The following is an 18040-nucleotide window of genomic DNA, read 5'->3' as shown; positions in this document are numbered from 1 at the left end:
CGCAGGGAGCGTTTTCGGCCACACGGAGGCGCGCGCGAGCCTCCCAAAGCCAGAGGTGGCCGCTCCCCCCCACGCGCCCCCCCGCCCCCTTCCAGCTTCCCCCGCGCCCCTCGACCTTCCCGGGAGGGATAGCAGGGAATGCGCCTCGGGGGGTCCAGGAGGAGGGGCGGCGGCCGCGACGCCCGGACGGTGCCGAAGGTGCGGCGGGCTGCGGACCGTTGCTGCTGCAAGCTCCTCCTTCTGCTGGTCCAGCCTTTCCCCGCCGCCCCCAGCCCCCCTCCCGCGCGGCTCTGCGAATCCCAGGCTTCCCCGAAGAGCCGGGAGCGGCGGCGGGAGCAGCGCAGCCCCCGGGCTCGAGCTCGGCTGGAGCCGATCCGGAGGCGCCGCCGAGTCCGGCGCGCAGTGGCAGCCTGGAGCCGCGAGCCGCCGAGGCGGTGGCTGCCGGCCCGGAGGTGGGAAGGAAAGTGCGTGCGGTGTGAGTGCGTCGGTGCGGGGAGAGAGCCGGGGACCGCGGTGTCGAATTAGGGCGGAGGAGCAGGGAGGGGCTCCCGGGATCGGCCCCCCTCGGCATCCCCGGGGTTCTCCAGCCGCGGCGCCAGGCTCCCCGGCGTCCCCCCGCTCCTCCTCCCCCCCTCCCCCCCGACCATGGACTTGCGTGGAGTTGAGATGCGCCTCGGCCACCAGGCGCGGGTGGCGGCCCGACCCCGGGGGTGCGCGGGCGCGCGCGCCGGGATGGCGAGGTAGGATGGCCGCGCAGCACGACCCCTGCCGCCCCCACGCAGCGGTCCCCGGGCGGTGCCGCTAACTCGGCCGAGCGCACAGCGGTGTGGGCGGACGCTGCGGGCCGCGCGCGCCTTCGCCGCCGCCTCGCCTCTCGCAGACACTCGCACCTGCCCGCGCCCGGACCATGTCGAAGGCGGCTGCGGGCGCGGCGGCAGCGCCGGCGGCCGAAAGTTGTGCCCCGGCTTCGGCCGGCCCCCCGGTCGCCGCCGCCGCCGCCGCCGCCGCCGTGGAGGACCTGTCCAAAGTATCGGACGAGGAGCTGCTGAAGTGGAGCAAGGAGGAGCTGATCCGCAGCCTGCGGCGCGCCGAGGCCGAGAAGGTGAGCGCGATGCTGGACCACAGCAACCTCATCCGCGAGGTCAACCGCCGCCTGCAGCTGCACCTCGGCGAGATCCGCGGGCTCAAGGTGAGCGCGGGGCCCGGCGGAGGGGGGCCGCGGGGAGGTGGGGCCGGGCAAACTTTCCCTCCAGCCAGCCACAGGTGGTCTCCCCCCTTCTGCGGGGCAGCACCCCTAGCTCCCCACCCCTTTGGGGAAACTTTTCTAAACTTCGCAGGCTTTTGCCCCCTCCCCCCCACCCCGCCCTTTTCAAGACGGGGCGCACGCCGGCGTCCAGCTCTCACGCGTGGCCCTGGGGCCAGAGGAGCGGCGCCCCGGGTCGCTGAGACGCCGGCAGGGACATGGGTGCGCGGAACCTTGAATTTCTGGGGGTGCCCTGGGAAATTAGTGCTTTTGGAGAGTCGGACCATAGTCTGGCAGGGAAAGAGATGAGCAAGGGGGCGAGGCCAGGGCATCTTCGCCCCTGGAGGTCGTGGATGCCTCTCGCTCCGGCGCCAGTTCTTCGGGAGCCTCATGGGTAAGAAATGGGGCGCCAGGACCAGAGGCTTGCGGGGCGCCCGAGAAGCTGCCGGCGCCACCCTTGGTTGGAGCCGGCTTGTGTCACCGGCTCGGAGCGAAAGCTGTGACTTCACATCTTCTGGCCGCTTCTCGGCTTTCCTTCTCCTCTGTTAGGATGGCGTCATCTGGGTTGCCTTCCCCCGCCCCTCCCCCCAGCTTTATTTTAATTTCCTCCTGCGTCGGGGAGGGGAGTGCGGAGGAATTCAGTGAGAGAGGTTTGCGCTGGGGTACCGCAAGAGTCGTCAGTGATGCTTTCTCTTTTGAGTCATTCCTTTCTCATTGCTATCATGAAGACAAGAAAATCAAAAGAATGAAAAAGGCCCCCGTAACTTTCTTCTCGTTGCGGGGTGCTCTGCGGTGGCCAGCTGTGAGCCCCCGCCGGCTGCAGCTTGCGGGTGGCGGGATCCGCCCTGCCGGCGAGCGCCGCAAACTTCCTTTCCTCGCGGCTTGCGCTGGTGCCTCCTGGTATTCCTTCCTCTCATTGTTCTGCTTTGTTTATAGGAAGCCGGACACAAACGAAACTGCCGCAGGGGCCTCAGGGAGCAAATTCCCGGAGGCACAAATTGTTCTTGTCCCCTTTCCACCCCCCCACCCCCCTTTGGCGCTTACCGTTTTCTTGGTGGCCTCCTGGCTTCAGCTCTGGGGTTCTGTAGCCAAGGGGAGTGGAGGGGGGCGAACCTCAGATGCTCACCTGGGCGAGGCCCAGTTCCAGGTGGAGAAGCCACCTTTCCCTGACTCCAGGATCCCCACCGACTGTCATATGAACTCTCAAGTGAGTGCAGTTAAGAAGACGCTTTCACAATTCAAACCATCTCAGGGCTTACTCTTTCCTTGTGTTTAGTTCATGACTAATGGAGTACTTACTGAGTACCGGAATCTTGGGGTTAGAGGCTGGCTAGTGTAGTGGGAGGATCATTTTGGGTTTGCATCTAAACTGCTCACTGGGCAGGAGCATAATCTTGGGTAATTAATTCCTCATAGTCTCATCCTGCTTATCAGTAAAAGAGTTTAGTGAGATGATATGAACTATGTCAAATTATGATTAGAGAGGAAGGTTTAACAGTGGACTTGTCCACGAGAATGGTAGTTATTGTCATCAGGAGAGGATTTGTACATGGACATCTCCGGGATCTAGGTTTTCTTTTAGGCAAAACTGGGCAATGTATGGTTCATAACTTTCCAATAGGATCTTTCATTCCTATTAAAATATGACACGGAAGCATTTTTAATGTACCTTTTCCTAAAGAATTCAGTACAATTTAGATACTAGATGAAATGCAGTTTTTAGCCATAACATGACATCATGGCTTAAATACCTGAAGGTTCTTTTAGGTTGTGTGTCTATCTATATTTGGTTCATGGCAAAGCCTAGTCTTCATTCCAGGAGCCTCATTTAGATAACTGCCTGTTTGTGCAGCTAAGGTCTGATTTAGCCTAAGAAAGTCTTCTGTAATCCAGGATCATGACCTGGCATAAGATGACTGTCCAACCCATCTCCTTATCTAGTAAAGACATGATGAGGTTGGTCACTTGGAGCCACAGACACTGTTCCTCCTTCCCTTCATCCTGAGCAGCCATAGGGAGCAGCTGTAGGGCACTTAGCTCCAGCACCTCTCACCCATTCCTAGGGTTCTGTGATAAAGCCCTGCTGCCTCTCTGTTACCCTATCCCTCTCAGTCCCTATGTTCTGTGGACGTCTTGCTGATCCATAAATACTGCTGACCAACGTGATTCATATGTTTGTTACATTTACTTTGATTTTGCCAGAAGGAAGGAATTTTTTATTTTTACCTTCCATAGTTTGGGACTCTCAGTTGGGACTCTATTTAGAATAATTAAGGTGACCACACTTGTCTTTTTTCCTGTTATGGTCTGTCTGTAAATTGCCTTTGAAATAGGTATTTTCCAAGCTTTTGGGTGGTGCTGAGCTGTAGACATGTGGACATGGTAGTGTCGATCCTTTTCTTTTTTTGGCCACACCCAATGATGCTCAGGGTTACATCTGATTACACTCATGAATTACCCTTGGCTGTGCTTGGGTGACAATGTAGGATGCCCAGGATAGGGATCGAACCTGGGCTGGCTTGATGCAAGGCAGGAGCTCTACCTGCTGCACCCTCTCCAGCCCCAAGGCAGCATAGTTTCTTTTCCTTGAGCTTGCCTGTGAGTCTAAACTCTGCCTCATGAGTTTCTTTATAAACCATTTACAATGTGATGTCATGGGATAAAGGAGGACAAAAGATTTAGAGTATGACAGTTTGGGTAGCCCAGACAAACGATTCTCCCCAAGTCTCAGTTTTTGCATCAGCTGAATGGAGACCTTAAGTCCACAAAAAGTTTGCTAAGAATTACATGACACAGAGATGAAGAAGCTCGAGGGAGGTTCAATGGCATTCTTAAGGTCACACAGACATAATGTTTACAATAGAGTGACTTCTTTTGGCTCCTTGGTGTTCTTGAAGTGGGATGGGTGGCCCTGAAAGAGGAGAAAACTGAGTTTTGAAAGGAACTGGATCCCTGAGTATCTGCACTGCTGAGCTCATTCCAGTACTCAGGCTGCTGTGAGATGTAGGCATTTGAAGGAACCAAATATTGTCCGTCAGTAGATCTTTGTAGATTTAGGGGAACTGCATCTTTGTGAATCAGTAGCACATTAATCTTCCTCCTTGATCTCCAAAACCACCCCACAATGAAGAAAGAAGGCATAACCAAACAGTTCTTTTTTTTTTAAAATTTTTATTAGTGAAACACCATGAGGTACAGTTGTAGACTTACAAATTTTTGTGCTTGGGTTTCAGTTATACAATGATCGAATACCCATCCGTCCACCAATGCCCATTCTCCACCACCACCAGTCCCAGTATACCTCCCACCCCCCAACCCCCCATCCACCCCTACCTCTGTGGCAGGGCATTCCCTTTTGTTATCTCTCTCCTTTGGAGTGCTGTGGTTTGCAAAAAAGACATTGAATGGCAATCTTGTTCGGTCTATAGTCTACTCTCATCACGCATTTCCCATCTTGAGAGGAACCTCCCAACACCCTTTATTTGGTGCTCCCTTCTCTATCTGAGCTGCCTTTTCCCCTAGCATGTGCGGCTGGCCTCAAAGCCATGGAGTAATCCTCCTGATACTGATATCGGCTATTCTTGGGTGTTAGTCTCCTGTTTTGTTACTTTATGTTCCCCAAATGAATGCAATCTTTCTATGTCTGTCCCTTTCTTTCTGACTCATTTCGCTTAGCATGATACTTTCCATGTAGTACCACTTGTATATGAATTTCATGATTTCATCTTTTCTAACAGCTGTATAGTACTCCATTGTGTAGATGTACCAAAGTTTCTTTAATTAGTCATCCCAAACAGTTCTTTTTTTAAATAATTTGTTTATTTATTGAATCACTGTGGGAAAAGTTACAGAGCTTTCAGGTTTAGGTCTCAGTCATGTAAATATCAAACACATTTCCCTTTACCAATACTTATTTTTAACCGCAAACCCCAATAGAACCCCACCTCCCACCCCTCCCAATTCCTGTGAGGCAGATGAGTTCTAGTTAACACTCTATCTACTTTGACTAGATTCATTGTTTCGATAAAAGATGCACCATTATTATTTAGAGTTTACGACTCCCCCCAAATCAGACATGCTGAGAAAGCGTTGTGAAATGATTTACTTTCTACAGCTGGGTTTTAAGAATTAAATGATTTGAATGTTTTGAATTTCTGCTATTTTACTTATTAACCCTGGAAGTATTTCTATTAAAAGTTAGGTAGTTAAGAGATTGGTTTCTGTGCTCTGGAGTCGTGGCCGTGCCAGAGAGCCGCTCGTGGGGGGCAACTGGTGACCTCGGTAGGGCGTGAAGGACGGACCAGAACGCCCCCTTTCCCATGAGGTTCCTGCCGCCTCCCCCCCCCCCCCTCAAACCTGCTGTCCACAAGGCTCCCGTGTGGCCGCCATCTTTCTTTCCAGAGAGGAGAGTGCGAATGGGGCAACACCCTTTCCCCTCCGGGCAGGCCTGATGGCACAGTTTAACGCATAGACCATTCGCTTTTCTGCTCCAAGCGGCTGGTTTTCTGCGCTAAGTCCTTGTGCTTCTGGGGCCGTGGCCGTGCTGGAGAGCCGCTCGTGGGGGGCAGCTGGTGACCTCGGTAGGGCCTGAAGGACGGACCGGAATGCCCCCTTCCCCAAACAGTTCTTTTTTTTTTTTTTTTCCCCCTTTATTTTATTTTATTTTTTTAAAGTTGTAGATTTACAATTTTTTGTGCTTTGGTTTCAATTATACAATGATCAGATACCCATCCCTCCACCAGTGCCCATTTTCCACCACCATGGACAATATCCCTCCCACCCCCATCCCCCCATCCCCCCGTCTCTGTGGCAGGGCAATCCCCTGTGTTCTCTCTCTCCTTTCGGGTGTTGTGGTCTGCAAAAGAGGCATTGAGTGGCAAACATGTTCAGTCCATAGTCTACTTTCGACCCAAACAGTTCTTAAACCAGATAAAATGCTTGAGAGCCTTAAGAATGAAAATTTGGATTATATATGCTATGAGGCAAGGTTAGTTAATCTCTTAAAGGTCTACTTGATTGATTGGTTTTTTGGTTAGGAGGATGCACTCTATAATGCTCAGGGCTTTATTCATGGCTCTGTGTTCAGGGACTACTCCTGGAGGACGCAAGGGGCTATATGTGGTACCGGTGATTGAACCCACATCAGTTGCATGCAAGGCAAATGATTTACCCATTGTACTATCTCTCTGTCCCAATGGCTAACATCTGGGGGCCAGTGCAGTGTTAAAAAGATACTAAATATTTGGAGAACAAAGCTCAAAACTCAATATGTTAGATTCAAAGAGCTATCTGATAAGGTTATTGTAAACTGCTTGCTTGGCTTTTCTACAGAAGGAAAAGGAAATAGATCAGAAATGGAAAGTAAGTTATAGTCTGAAGAAAATTTATTGGAAGGAAGAGCTGAGATAAAGAAAATTGGATGGGCTGGAACTCTCTTGGTTATATTCTTTAAGAATTCTGAGAAATGTTTTACTCCAATTAGAACGCAGTAACTTCTTGAAGCCCAGGCTAGCACAGTTCCTGCTTGTTTCCCAGTTTGGAAGAAATCAGGAATAGTTGTCAGATATTTAAAGGAAAGTATTTTTATTTATTTAAATTTTATTTGGGGGCCTTATTTGGCAGTGCTCAGTGCTTACCCCTGGCTTTGCACTCAGGGATCACTCCTGATGGTGCTCCGGGGTCTTTATGGGGTGCCAGAGGTTGATTCTGGGACAGCAGTGTGCAAGGCAAATGCCCTAGCCACTGTACTATCTCTTCAGCCCAAGAGTAGTATTTTTAGATGGAAATTCATTTAGATGAAGGAAAACATGACTTGAACTTTCTGTGAAATGCCAGGATTAAACTAAAAGTGGAATAATTTTTGAAGCTTAGAAAGATTACTTTTGTTCAGTATTAATTTCTCAGAATATCCCCAGTTTATGATTTCATCTGAAGCAACAGTGTTAAGGAATCATTAATTCTTTCATCACTGTAGAATACAATACAGCAGGGGACTGCTGAAAGCAACAATGAGAACTTACTTTTCTGGAGCTAGAACTATATCCTTTTTTAACCACAGACCTAGGGCATTAAGAGGATTGGTCAGTCCATAGACAGGTAAATGGTATTCACTGTATGCAAGGTACCAGTTAGGGGTGTCAAATGTGCACATACATTGAAATAAGCTTTGCCCTCCTGAAGCTGAGATTGCTGTATTAGACCCCCCTCCAAAAAAAAAAGGCCTAGTGAATGTTCTAGTATATTTTAGAGCATTAAAAGAGTGAATGGGTTTATTGGGGTTCTTGGTGGTGAAAAATAAGTACTGGTGAAGGGAAAGGTGTTTGATCATTGTATGACTGAGACTTAAATCTGAAAGCTTTGTAGCTTTTCCCACAGTGATTCAATAAATAAATAAGAAGAAAATAAATAATAAATAAATAAAATTATATAAAAAAAAAGTAAGGTGGAGTTCATGCCCAATTCAATCAGCTAATCAGTGGCTGAATAAATAGCAGTACTCCTACATAAAAAAAAAAAAAGTGAATGGGAACCAGACTCAGACTTCTCCCTCCCTCTTTTACTCCCTCCCTGCCTTCCTTCCTCTCCCTCTTTTTCATGCCTTCTTTAACTAGCCATCCCAAACAGTTCTTAAACCAGATAAAATACTTGAGAGCCTTAAGAATGAAAATTTGGAATATATATGCTATGAGGCAAGGTTAGTTAATCTCTTAACGGTCTACTTGATTGATTGGTTTTTGGTTAGGAGGATGCACTCTATAATGCTCAGGGCTTTATTCATGGCTCTGTGTTCAGGGACTACTCCTGGAGGACGCAAGGGGCTATATGTGGTACCGGTGTGCGATTGTACATCAGAAGTCTGAGGGGATTTAGCAGAGATCTTTCCTCCTCAGTAAGCTCATTTATAAAAGACAGTGTTTTCTGGTTGGAAAGCTAAATATGAGGCTTGATAAGATGTAGAGAGAGCTCAGGATGGACCATTGGGCCTCAGCCAAAGGATTGATTTATATTTTTCTAGCAAGGAGAAGGTGATGGAGTTGATATAGAAGAGAGACATAATGCTAAGGGGATGGATTTGAAGATCAGTCAGACCAGATGAGGGAAGGAAGATGGGCGGAACAGAGTATGGAGACTTTGGAAAATTCCCCGGCCTGGAGTCAGAGAGTGGGAAAAAGAAACAAAGGCATTATAAACAGAGATGTTGGTAATGCCAAAAGTTAGACTTGGAATTTTCAAGTCTAACTTGGAAACAGATCTCCTTCGTGAGCACTTCATGGTTGGCAGATGGCGTTTTTTGTTGTTGTTGTTTTGGGGCCACATCAGGCCATGCTCAGTACCACTTTCAACTGGATACTTCGGAGATCACGTGTTCCCAGTGATCAAGCCCAGGGCATCAATAAACGAGGCATTCTCTCCAGTTCTTTTGAGTGATTTTCCTGGACCCTAGCAGATGTTTTATAGTTCATCATTCTTGTCAGTATCAGGGGAAGTGATGGCGTCAGCCGGTATTCAAGAGAATGAAATTCCTCCCTGGGAACCTTTAGTTCTGCTTTGGATGATCACACTTAAAGGACAGTCTTTAGTGGAACTCTTAGGTCATTGCCTGTAGCTGCCCTCATTTCACTCCTACCAGACTATAGAGCTTCCAGAAACCATTGGTCCTTTTACTCTGTGTGTGAATGGGCAAGGAGTGAGGAATTGTCCTTGCCAGGGACTCATGCATGATGGTGTGAGCTCTGCACCGCTGCCATATGCCTCTGCCTCCATCCTCTCTGTCACCCTGGAGTAGCCTGGTTGCTCCTAGCTGGTCTCCTAGCTTCTGCTTTACCCTGTCTCCCTTATTCTGATCACGCCTATCCTCTGGCCCCACTCAGATGATTGTCCACACAGCACTTTGGCGGTTCCTTGCAAAATGGATCTTTTCAAGTCACCCCTCTAGTCTCAGCTAGTTCACAAAATTGTTCCCGTGCCTGACTAAGCCTGACTTTTTTCTGGCCCTGAAGGCTTCCAGATTCCCTTCCCAGCTCTGCTCTCTTTCACTGTGCTTCAGGCACACCCGCCTCCCTGCAATTTAGCACGTTTGTCTCAAGCTTTTGGTACTTGGCCTTTTCTCTGCCTGAGATTACCGCCTACAAATTTTGCCTCCATTATTTCACCTAAGTCTTTGCTAATATATTTTTCTTCTCTCCAGAGATGTTTTTTTCTGCTGCTTCTGTATTCTTCCCAATGCTTTACTCCATCAGAAATTAGGCTCTAAGGCTTGCTTTCTTTCTGCCAGACTTTTCCATCGGTATGATAACCTAAGATGTTGAGTCTTGGCTGTGTGCATTGATAATATTCGTAACATCTGAACTGGTTCCTGGTACATGATGATTACTTATTAAATATTTGAAAATAAGAGAATAACTCATCACTTATGCTGGAGAAGTAAGCTGGGTCATAGACTTGAATGATTTCATACTCTGTCTTAGCACAAGTGAGTAGACATTCAGGATTTTAAAGCCTGGAAATGAGGAGAGAGATAAATTTCAGAGGTGTAGGTCAGGAGACTTATTTAACTTGGGAGTGGGAGGTGAAGGAAATGAAGGTGCCAGTGATAAACTCCAGTTGCCATTATGAGTGACAGAAAGTAGGGAGGTGGTGTTTGCTGAGAGTTGTCCCTTGGAGGAGGATTTGAATATCAAAGAGTGTCACTTTGCTCAGTGGTATAGTGAGATGTGCCCAGAAAATGTCCAGTGCAGGGTTGAAATTCTACTGGAGAGTAATTGTGCTGTTACCCAGTGTGGGATTCAGCTGCCCATCCCATGGCATGAGCTGAAGACCTCGATGGTGCCTGTTTACTCTGTAGGCCTGTTTGTTAGCATTTCCCAGTCATAGTAGACCATATTTCTTTTTGAATGTGAGATAAGGGAGACTTTTTTAAAAAAATGATTTTATGATAATTAACTGCTCCCTACATACTTAGCGGATGACCTTGGACAAGTGAAGCCTTGCAGGATGCAATTTCCTCTTTGTCAAAAAACCATTTAACAGTCATTATCCCTAATTTTTTTTTCTGAAATTCAGATGAGCTAATACAAGCAAAGGACTGGGTAGGGAGCATAACAACCCCCTGCTTCTATTTTTATGGCAGCTCCAATCTTTCCCTTCCTCTGCCCCTGTTCCCTAACATCACAGCAAATGCACCAGTCCCGGGCTCTGGCTCCCAAGAAGTCTGAGTCTGCTGATGCAACACCTGGGATCCTTCTCTGAATATCCCTTTTTCTCCTTTCATTCAGGATATCAACCAGAAACTCCAGGAGGACAACCAGGAGCTGAGGGACCTCTGCTGTTTCCTGGACGATGACCGGCAGAAAGGCAAGAGGGTTTCCCGGGAGTGGCAGCGACTGGGCCGCTACACGGCTGGGGTGATGCACAAGGAAGTGGCCTTATACCTGCAGAAGTTGAAGGAATTGGAGGTGAAGCAGGAGGAGGTAGTGAAGGAGAATATGGAGCTCAAAGAGCTCTGCGTGCTGCTGGACGAGGAAAAGGGTGCTGGCTGTGCTGGCAGCCGCTGCTCCATCGACAGCCAGGCCAGCCTGTGCCAGCTTGCAGCCTCCACCGCCCCCTACGTGCGGGATGTGGGTGACGGCAGCAGCACGTCCAGCACGGGCAGCACCGACAGCCCAGATCACCACAAGCACCATGCCAGCAGCGGCAGTCCTGAGCACCTGCAGAAGCCCCGGAGTGAGGGCAGCCCAGAGCACTCCAAGCACCGGAGCACCAGTCCCGAGCATCTCCAGAAACCCAGGACCTCCGGGACCCCAGATCACCCAAAGGCACTCAAAGGACCCAGCCCCGAGCACCACAAACCCTTGTGTAAGGGCAGCCCGGAGCAGCAAAGGCACCCGCACCCCGGGAGCAGCCCCGAGATGCTGCCCAAGCACATGCTGAGTGGGAGCCCTGAGCACTTCCAGAAGCACCGGCCAGGGGGCAGTCCTGAGCACGCCAGGCACAGTGGAGGCAGCCCTGAGCACCTGCAGAAGCACGCCCTCAGTGGGAGCCTGGAGCATCTCCCCAGAGCCAGGGGGACTAGCCCTGAGCACCTGAAACAGCATTATGCGGGGACCCCTGATCACAAACACATGGGCGGAGGAGGTGGAGGCAGTGGAGGAGGCAGCCGGGAGGGCACCCTCCGAAGACAGGTGCAGGAGGACTTGTCACCCCATCACCGGAGTGTCTACAGCGGCATGAATGGTGGGTCAGTATGTGCTGGGGAGCTGCTTTGATGGGGCAGCGTGGTAGAGTTAGGAGTGACTAGGGGTTTCGCAGCAGGCAAGGCTGGGTGGGGAGTGGGAAGGAGCAGATGTCTGCCCCATATTGTGGTGTGTGTTGTTCTGCCTCTGTTTTAGTCTGTGTGTTTATCTGTCAAATACATTCAGAGATTAGGGCTGAGACAGTTGTAGAAGGAGAGAAATGGTGATTTTGTCAACCCTTGAGTAGCCAGGTTGAGATGTGTGAGGTAATGGATTTTTGGTATTTGACCAGGTGTTGTGGTTTTGGGGGGCTATTTCCGTCTCTGTGCAGGGGGTGTGCCCCCAGTGCTCTGGGACCACTCTTACCAGTGATGGAACCCAAGCCTCCTGCAGGGAAAAACCTCTGTTCAAAGCCTGCTGTCTTACAGTCCTGGATTTGTGTGTATTGAATATAAAAATGAAACCAGTTTAGACTACCCTCTGGAACTTGACCTGGAAATGTGAGCATTTTCCTAGTTGTGCGCTTGCTTACAGAAGGAGTGACCGAAAGGTTTCTGGATTGAGTTAATAGCTTATGTACTAGAAAAAAAATGAGCATTTATTATAAATAACAGCATTACAATGAGGTATGATGCTGGGCTTCCTGGGTGCAAATACATGCATGTCTTACTTTATCTTGAGAATATTTTTTCTTTTTATTGAGGTCTTAGCACAGACAGATTTTTCTTTGTGTCTAAAATTATAAATTGATTCTCTTCTCTACTGACAAATTCGCCTAAACTTTTCACTAAATCCCCTTAGCTATATATTCTGAAGAGCATGCTCTTTGACATTATGAGACATCTTTTCTTGTTGTTCAAATGTTCCCCTTTAAAATGTACAGGTGTGTGTGGCTACTGCTTTGGTTTCCAAACCATAACATCCTCTGCATTTGCTGATGTGGCTCTAAGCCTGAGCTTCTAAATCTTTTGGAAGAGGTTTAATTTTCTGCATCTTGATTCTGAAGCCACTTTGAGCTTGATAGAAAAAAATAATAATTTCTTAAGAAGAGAACAAAAACACGTCTCACAATCCTTTGATGTTACTTATGGTTGAGTTAGAACTAGAACGATTGATTTTATCAACTGTGGATTTTTTTCATTCAAACTATCTGAGGTTTTTTGATTTATTTGAAAGCTGTTCTGAAGATTGTGTGCAGCCAGCCCTGAGCAGTGGTGGAGGCTGCCAATTTCAGCTGTGACACGAAGGGGTAAATTTTCAATATTGTACTTGGGGATTTAACTGTTGGATTCCATTTCATCCTTATCCTTTTCTCATAGTGCTGAAAATTGACTCCTGAAGCCTGGCTTCTAATGCATTCAGTGTTCTTTTAAGCACAAATGGAATTGGAGAGGGTGAGAAAGATCAGAAGCACTGACCGCTTAGTTGCTTGTGCAGGGAGATGGAAGCTGGGAGAAGCCAGTTGACCTGAGGACTGAGGTCCCCTGCTTGGCTGGGGCTCTTACCAAGTTGCTTGATCTTTCTCTCACTGTCTCCAGAGCAGGCATAGATGCCACCCCCAGCCCTCACCTCTCCTCTTTGCCACAGATGTGGCCAGTCTTGCCTGCCCAGTTTGCAGTAGAGGTGAAAATTCTTTACAAATATAATTGGGTTGTGTTACTGTGACATCATTTGGTGTCCTGAGATGGGTCATTGGCCACAAAGTTTGTTTTCAGGGGATAATGGGTTAACAGGAAGGTAAAGTTAATGACTTTTCCATTTCTTGATTACTTTTTAATGAGCATGAGAGTAAGTGTACTATTTTAAGTAAATTGTATCTTGAACAAAAATGTTACTTCAGGGCAGGTGGTTCATTTAACAAAACAATGCTTTTTATTCACAAAAGACTTTTAAATAAAGAACTGCTCCACTTTAATTAATGAGTGATTTATTGTACAAGAGGAGATTTTAGGTACTTATTTTATACAATGCATCTCAGAAAATTAGGTATGTAACTAGATAAGAATGACATTCCTTGACTTATTATGACCCAGATTCTACCAAATTTAGTGGGTCAGTATAAATGTTTTAAAAAATTAAACAATTTTAGCAAGAAAATTTGATGTCACAGATATATTACTTAAAATTATACTGTATTTAATTGTATCTCTTTATTCTTAAGTGACAAATTTGACAGTTGGTATCCTCACCAGAGTATATTTGTAGTGCATTTGCATTATGTTTTTATTTTAGTAATTAATTGGAAAATGAAGTGATACAATGAGATGTTTATGGATCATAAGCCTGTAAACTTGGGTGTTGATAGCTTGTATTTATCCTACCATTACAAATTAATTTTTGATATGGGTGGAAAGACTTCATTTCTTCATATTTTTAATCCCCATGCACTTTATTTGAATCATTGGTTTATAAACAGATAAGAACTGGTAGTGACATTCATCTTAAATTGCAGACTTACTGAATCATCTACAGAGTCATTCTGTTTGGGATTGATGTGAGGGATCAATGTTTTTGTTAAACACTTGAATGTTTTTCCATGAACAAAAAGAAGGTGAAGGCAAGTGGGAACAGTTGTCCACATTATGGTAGGCTAGAACTGAGATGGAATATATGCCATTTCATCCTTATCCTTTTCTCATAGTGCTGAAAATTGACTCCTGAAGCCTGGCTTCTAATGCATTCAGTGTTCTTTTAAGCACAAATGGAATTGGAGAGGGTGAGAAGGGCCATGTTGCCCAGCCTTCTAAGGCATGCATTCCCTTCAAATACACGCATTCATATACTAGGAAATATTAGTGAAAAGGATTGTCTTTACCTTGCTGTACCTTGGGCATTTTAAAATCTTTTTAGGCTCAATAAACTCAATGGATATGGGCCAAGAGCTAGTACAGTGATTAAAGCTCTTGCCTTGTGTATGACCCTCCTCACTTTGAATCCCCAGTACTGTGTAATGTCCTCTGACTACAGAGCCAGGAGTAGCCATTGAGCACTGCTGTGGCCAGAGAAATAGTAACGTGGTCAAGGTATTTGTCTGGCATGTGACTGAAGCTGTGACCTAGGTTTGGTCCCTGCATATGGAGCCAGGAGTGGCTCCTGACCAAAACAAACCAAAATAAATGTATCTAAACTGGCAGCCTTAACTTTTGGGAATGGGAAAATCACATTCATGATTCCATTGCAATTAAAGATTAGATTGGGTTGAACTTCTTTTTTTTTCTTTTTTTGGCTTGTTGAGTCATACCTGGAGATCCTCGGGGGTTACTCCTGGCTCTGCACTCAGGAATCACTCCTGGCATTGCTTAGGGGACCATATGGGATGCTGGGGATCAAACCCAGGTTGGCCATGTGCAAAGCAAATGCCCGACCCACTTACACCAGCTCTGGGTTGAATATCTTAAAGTGAAAATTAGCCCTTTCATAATGAAACCAAGAAATTTTGCATCTCCATTCTAGTAAGGAGCTAATGGATCCTTACTTTTACAAAAAAAAATTTTAGTTACTTGGTTATTGATACATTGGATAATTTGGGTTAGTCTAGCAGTAGCTCTGTTTGTTGATATCACTTACAAATAAAATTGGATGATGGATACTGGTTGTTTGGTGGGAGAAAATTTTCAGTTGATTTTAATTGAGATCCACTGAGTTTATTTTTTGTTGTGAATGGACTTGGAGGTGGTTAAGAAATTGACAGTAGACTTGACCTTTAAGCTTCAGTGATAAATCAGTACCTCATACACAGCTTTGATAGAACATCAATGAGAGAATTTTTCTGGGGTGGGGGGGTAATAAAACCAGGAATAGTCCCTAACTAGCCTTTCTGGGTGCTTCCCTTCCCACCTCAATGAATAAAAGATTATTGTAGCATACTTGTAAAATGCTTATTGTACTTAAGAATAGAATACATTTTGATTTAATAGAATCAAATGCTAAGTAGTGGAAATTACAGTTTAAGATATTGCAAAGTATCTGCACAACAAGCTGTTATTAAAGACCCTGATAGATTAGAAAGATATTTTCTTGTAGAATGTAAGTTTTGCTTACTTACTCTCTGACAATACAGCTTAAAGCCATGTGCATGCGCGCACACACACACACACACACACACACTCACACAAACACACGTGTGTGTGCGCACACATACACACGCATGTGTGCACACAGTTTTTTTTTTTAAATTTAGGGAACCATTTCATCCTTTAAGCAGGTTATAACCTATTCTATGTCTATATGATACATCACTGTAACTGTCACTGTCCTCCCGTTGATCGTCGATTTGCTCGAGCGGGCCCAGTAACGTCTCCATTGGAGACTTTGTTGTTACTGTGTTTGGCATATCGAATACATCACGGGGAGCTTGCCAGGCTCTGCCGTGCAGGCGAGATACTCTCGGTAGCTTGCCGGGCTCTCCGAGAGGGGCAGAGGAATCGAACTCGGGTCGGCCATGTTGGCTGCGTGCATTTGGCATATTGTCATAAATTTTCACTTCCTTATAGGAAGCTTCACAAGCTTGCTGGGTTTTTTGAGAGGGAGGAAGCTAGACTATAAGAGGTTGCTTCCGGGAACTTTGTTTTATAGTGTCTGGATTTTGGCCATTGATGGGATTACATGGTGCAGGGGGCAGTTTGTGGGTATGATTGCCAAACTCCTGGAAAATGGGGGATCTGGGTGGTGGAGGCCCAGTCCGTATCTGAGCAGGCTTGCAGATCTCAGCCCCGGGTCCCACACACCTGGGTTCCTCTGCTGGTTCCTTTATGCGTGAGGCTCATCTGAACATGTGAAGAGTGGCGTTGAGCATGGCTGTGGCTGGGTTCCGGAGGTCTTCGGTTGCCAGGGCTCTGCTTGAGGGGGCCCAGTGCAGATAGCCTGGTGTGGGGGCAGGTGACTCTGCCAATGGAATACTAATTCAGTAATATTTTTGTGAAATGAAATTAATATTAATATAGTAATTAACATCATCAATATTAATATCGATCGGTACAATTAATATTGATTATTAATATTAATAAAGTTAATCATTGTCACTGTCCTGTTCATTGATTTCCTTGAGCGGGCACCAGAAGGTATCATGAGTGATGTCACACTCAGTGGCAAAGTGTTGAGAAGTTTGTCCTGTCTTTTAATGAAACTCTTTCAATATTTCTTGCAAAAACTGATTTCAAGACTATGATTTTTCTTAGCTATTGCTTGTCACTGAAGTACTATATCATTCTTTCAAATTTAAATGATAGTGTAGCTGGATAGAGTATTCTTGGTGAAGTGTTCATTTCATTGGGATTTTTTTTCACTGTGTCTACCATTCTGTTCTGGTTTATATAGTCTTATTTGATAGATCTGCTGTGAATCTAATGGACTTTCCATAATATAATATTTTCTAACATAAAGTCTATTTACCCTTTTGAGGATAAGACATATATATATATATATATATATATATATATATATATATATATACTGGCAGAGGGACAAAGCCACGCAGGTTCCGGGGCCGAGATCTCCAAGCCTACTCGGATTGGAGTCGAGCATCCTCCACCCAGATCCTCCAAATTCCAGTAGGCGGGGGTCACACCCACCACCTGACCCCCTGGCGCCGTGTAATCCCATCAACGGCCAAGACTCAGAGGCTATAAAATCCAGCTCCTGGAACCGTGCGGCTGCATTAGCGGCCGCGCGACATCTTATCAAGACATCTTTTTATGACATCTTATTATCTCATTCCTACTTTGGACAAACTTGCAGGCTATAGAATGTAGCCTGCCCACAGGGCAGAATCTGGCAAACTCCCCGTGGCGTACCAAATATGCCAAATACCAGTAACAATGATGGGTCTCATTCTCCTAAAGAGCCTTGAATACAATCTCAGGGCTAGGATGAAAGAGACGTTACTGGGGCCTGCTCGAGGCAATCGACGAATAACAGGATGATGAAATGAAATGAAATGAAATGTTGATTTGTCAATATTCAACCCACCTTTATGTCACCACCTTACGTGATTGCTATATGAACTAAACTAAGCTCGGATAAGATAATGGTAAGATAAAGAAAATGCAAAACCATGTCTTATTTCTGTGTTTTGAGCCATGTCCAATGGTGCGCTTGGCTTATTTTTGGCTATTTGCTCAGGGATCAAAGTGGTAGTACACCTGCTAGTGTTCAGGAGACATATGTGGCGTAAGAGAAGGAAATGAGGTTGACCATATACAAGACCAATTCTTTAAGCTCTGAATGATCTCTCAGGCCTGCTAAAACGTAATATTTCAAAGTGGATTTAAAATAAGAGCAAAGAGCATTGAAGTGTCCTTGTATGAGTAAAGGACTGGAGCTTTAGTGCAGGGTCTATTTGCATGTATCTAAGTAATTTTACTTCTTTTTTTTTTTCTTTTTGGGTCACACTCAGCAATGCTTAGGGGTTACTCCTGACTCTGCACTCAGGAATCACTCCTGGTGGTGCTTGGGGGACCAAATGGGATGCTGGGAGTGAACCTGAGTCGGCCCTGTGCAAGGCACATGCCCTACCCGCTGTACTATTGCTCCGGCCCCGTAATTTTACTTCTTTTTTTTTAAATGT

General features: G+C 46.4%; 1 protein-coding gene across 5 annotated transcripts in view; it reads left to right on the top strand.

Annotated features, from left to right (window-relative positions):
* The first annotated feature begins 633 nt into the window (after window positions 1-633).
* The window catches only part of CCDC85A (coiled-coil domain containing 85A), a 205864-nt gene continuing 188457 nt past the window's right edge, over window positions 634-18040 (top strand). For all 5 annotated transcript variants that reach the window (XM_056123978.1, XM_056123972.1, XM_056123966.1 and 2 more), the window contains exons 1-2: window positions 634-1189; window positions 10519-11476. In XM_056123978.1, the coding sequence (XP_055979953.1) occupies window positions 908-1189; window positions 10519-11476 (1240 nt within the window). In that variant the 5' untranslated portion in view covers window positions 634-907. The remainder of the gene's footprint in view (window positions 1190-10518; window positions 11477-18040) is intronic.

Source organism: Sorex fumeus, unplaced genomic scaffold (genome assembly GCF_029834395.1).
Source record: "Sorex fumeus unplaced genomic scaffold, SorFum_2.1 ptg000006l, whole genome shotgun sequence".
In the NCBI taxonomy this organism is placed as follows: domain Eukaryota; kingdom Metazoa; phylum Chordata; class Mammalia; order Eulipotyphla; family Soricidae; genus Sorex; species Sorex fumeus.
The sequence above is the reverse complement of the archived record's forward strand: the minus strand, read 5'-3'. Positions and strand labels throughout refer to the sequence as shown.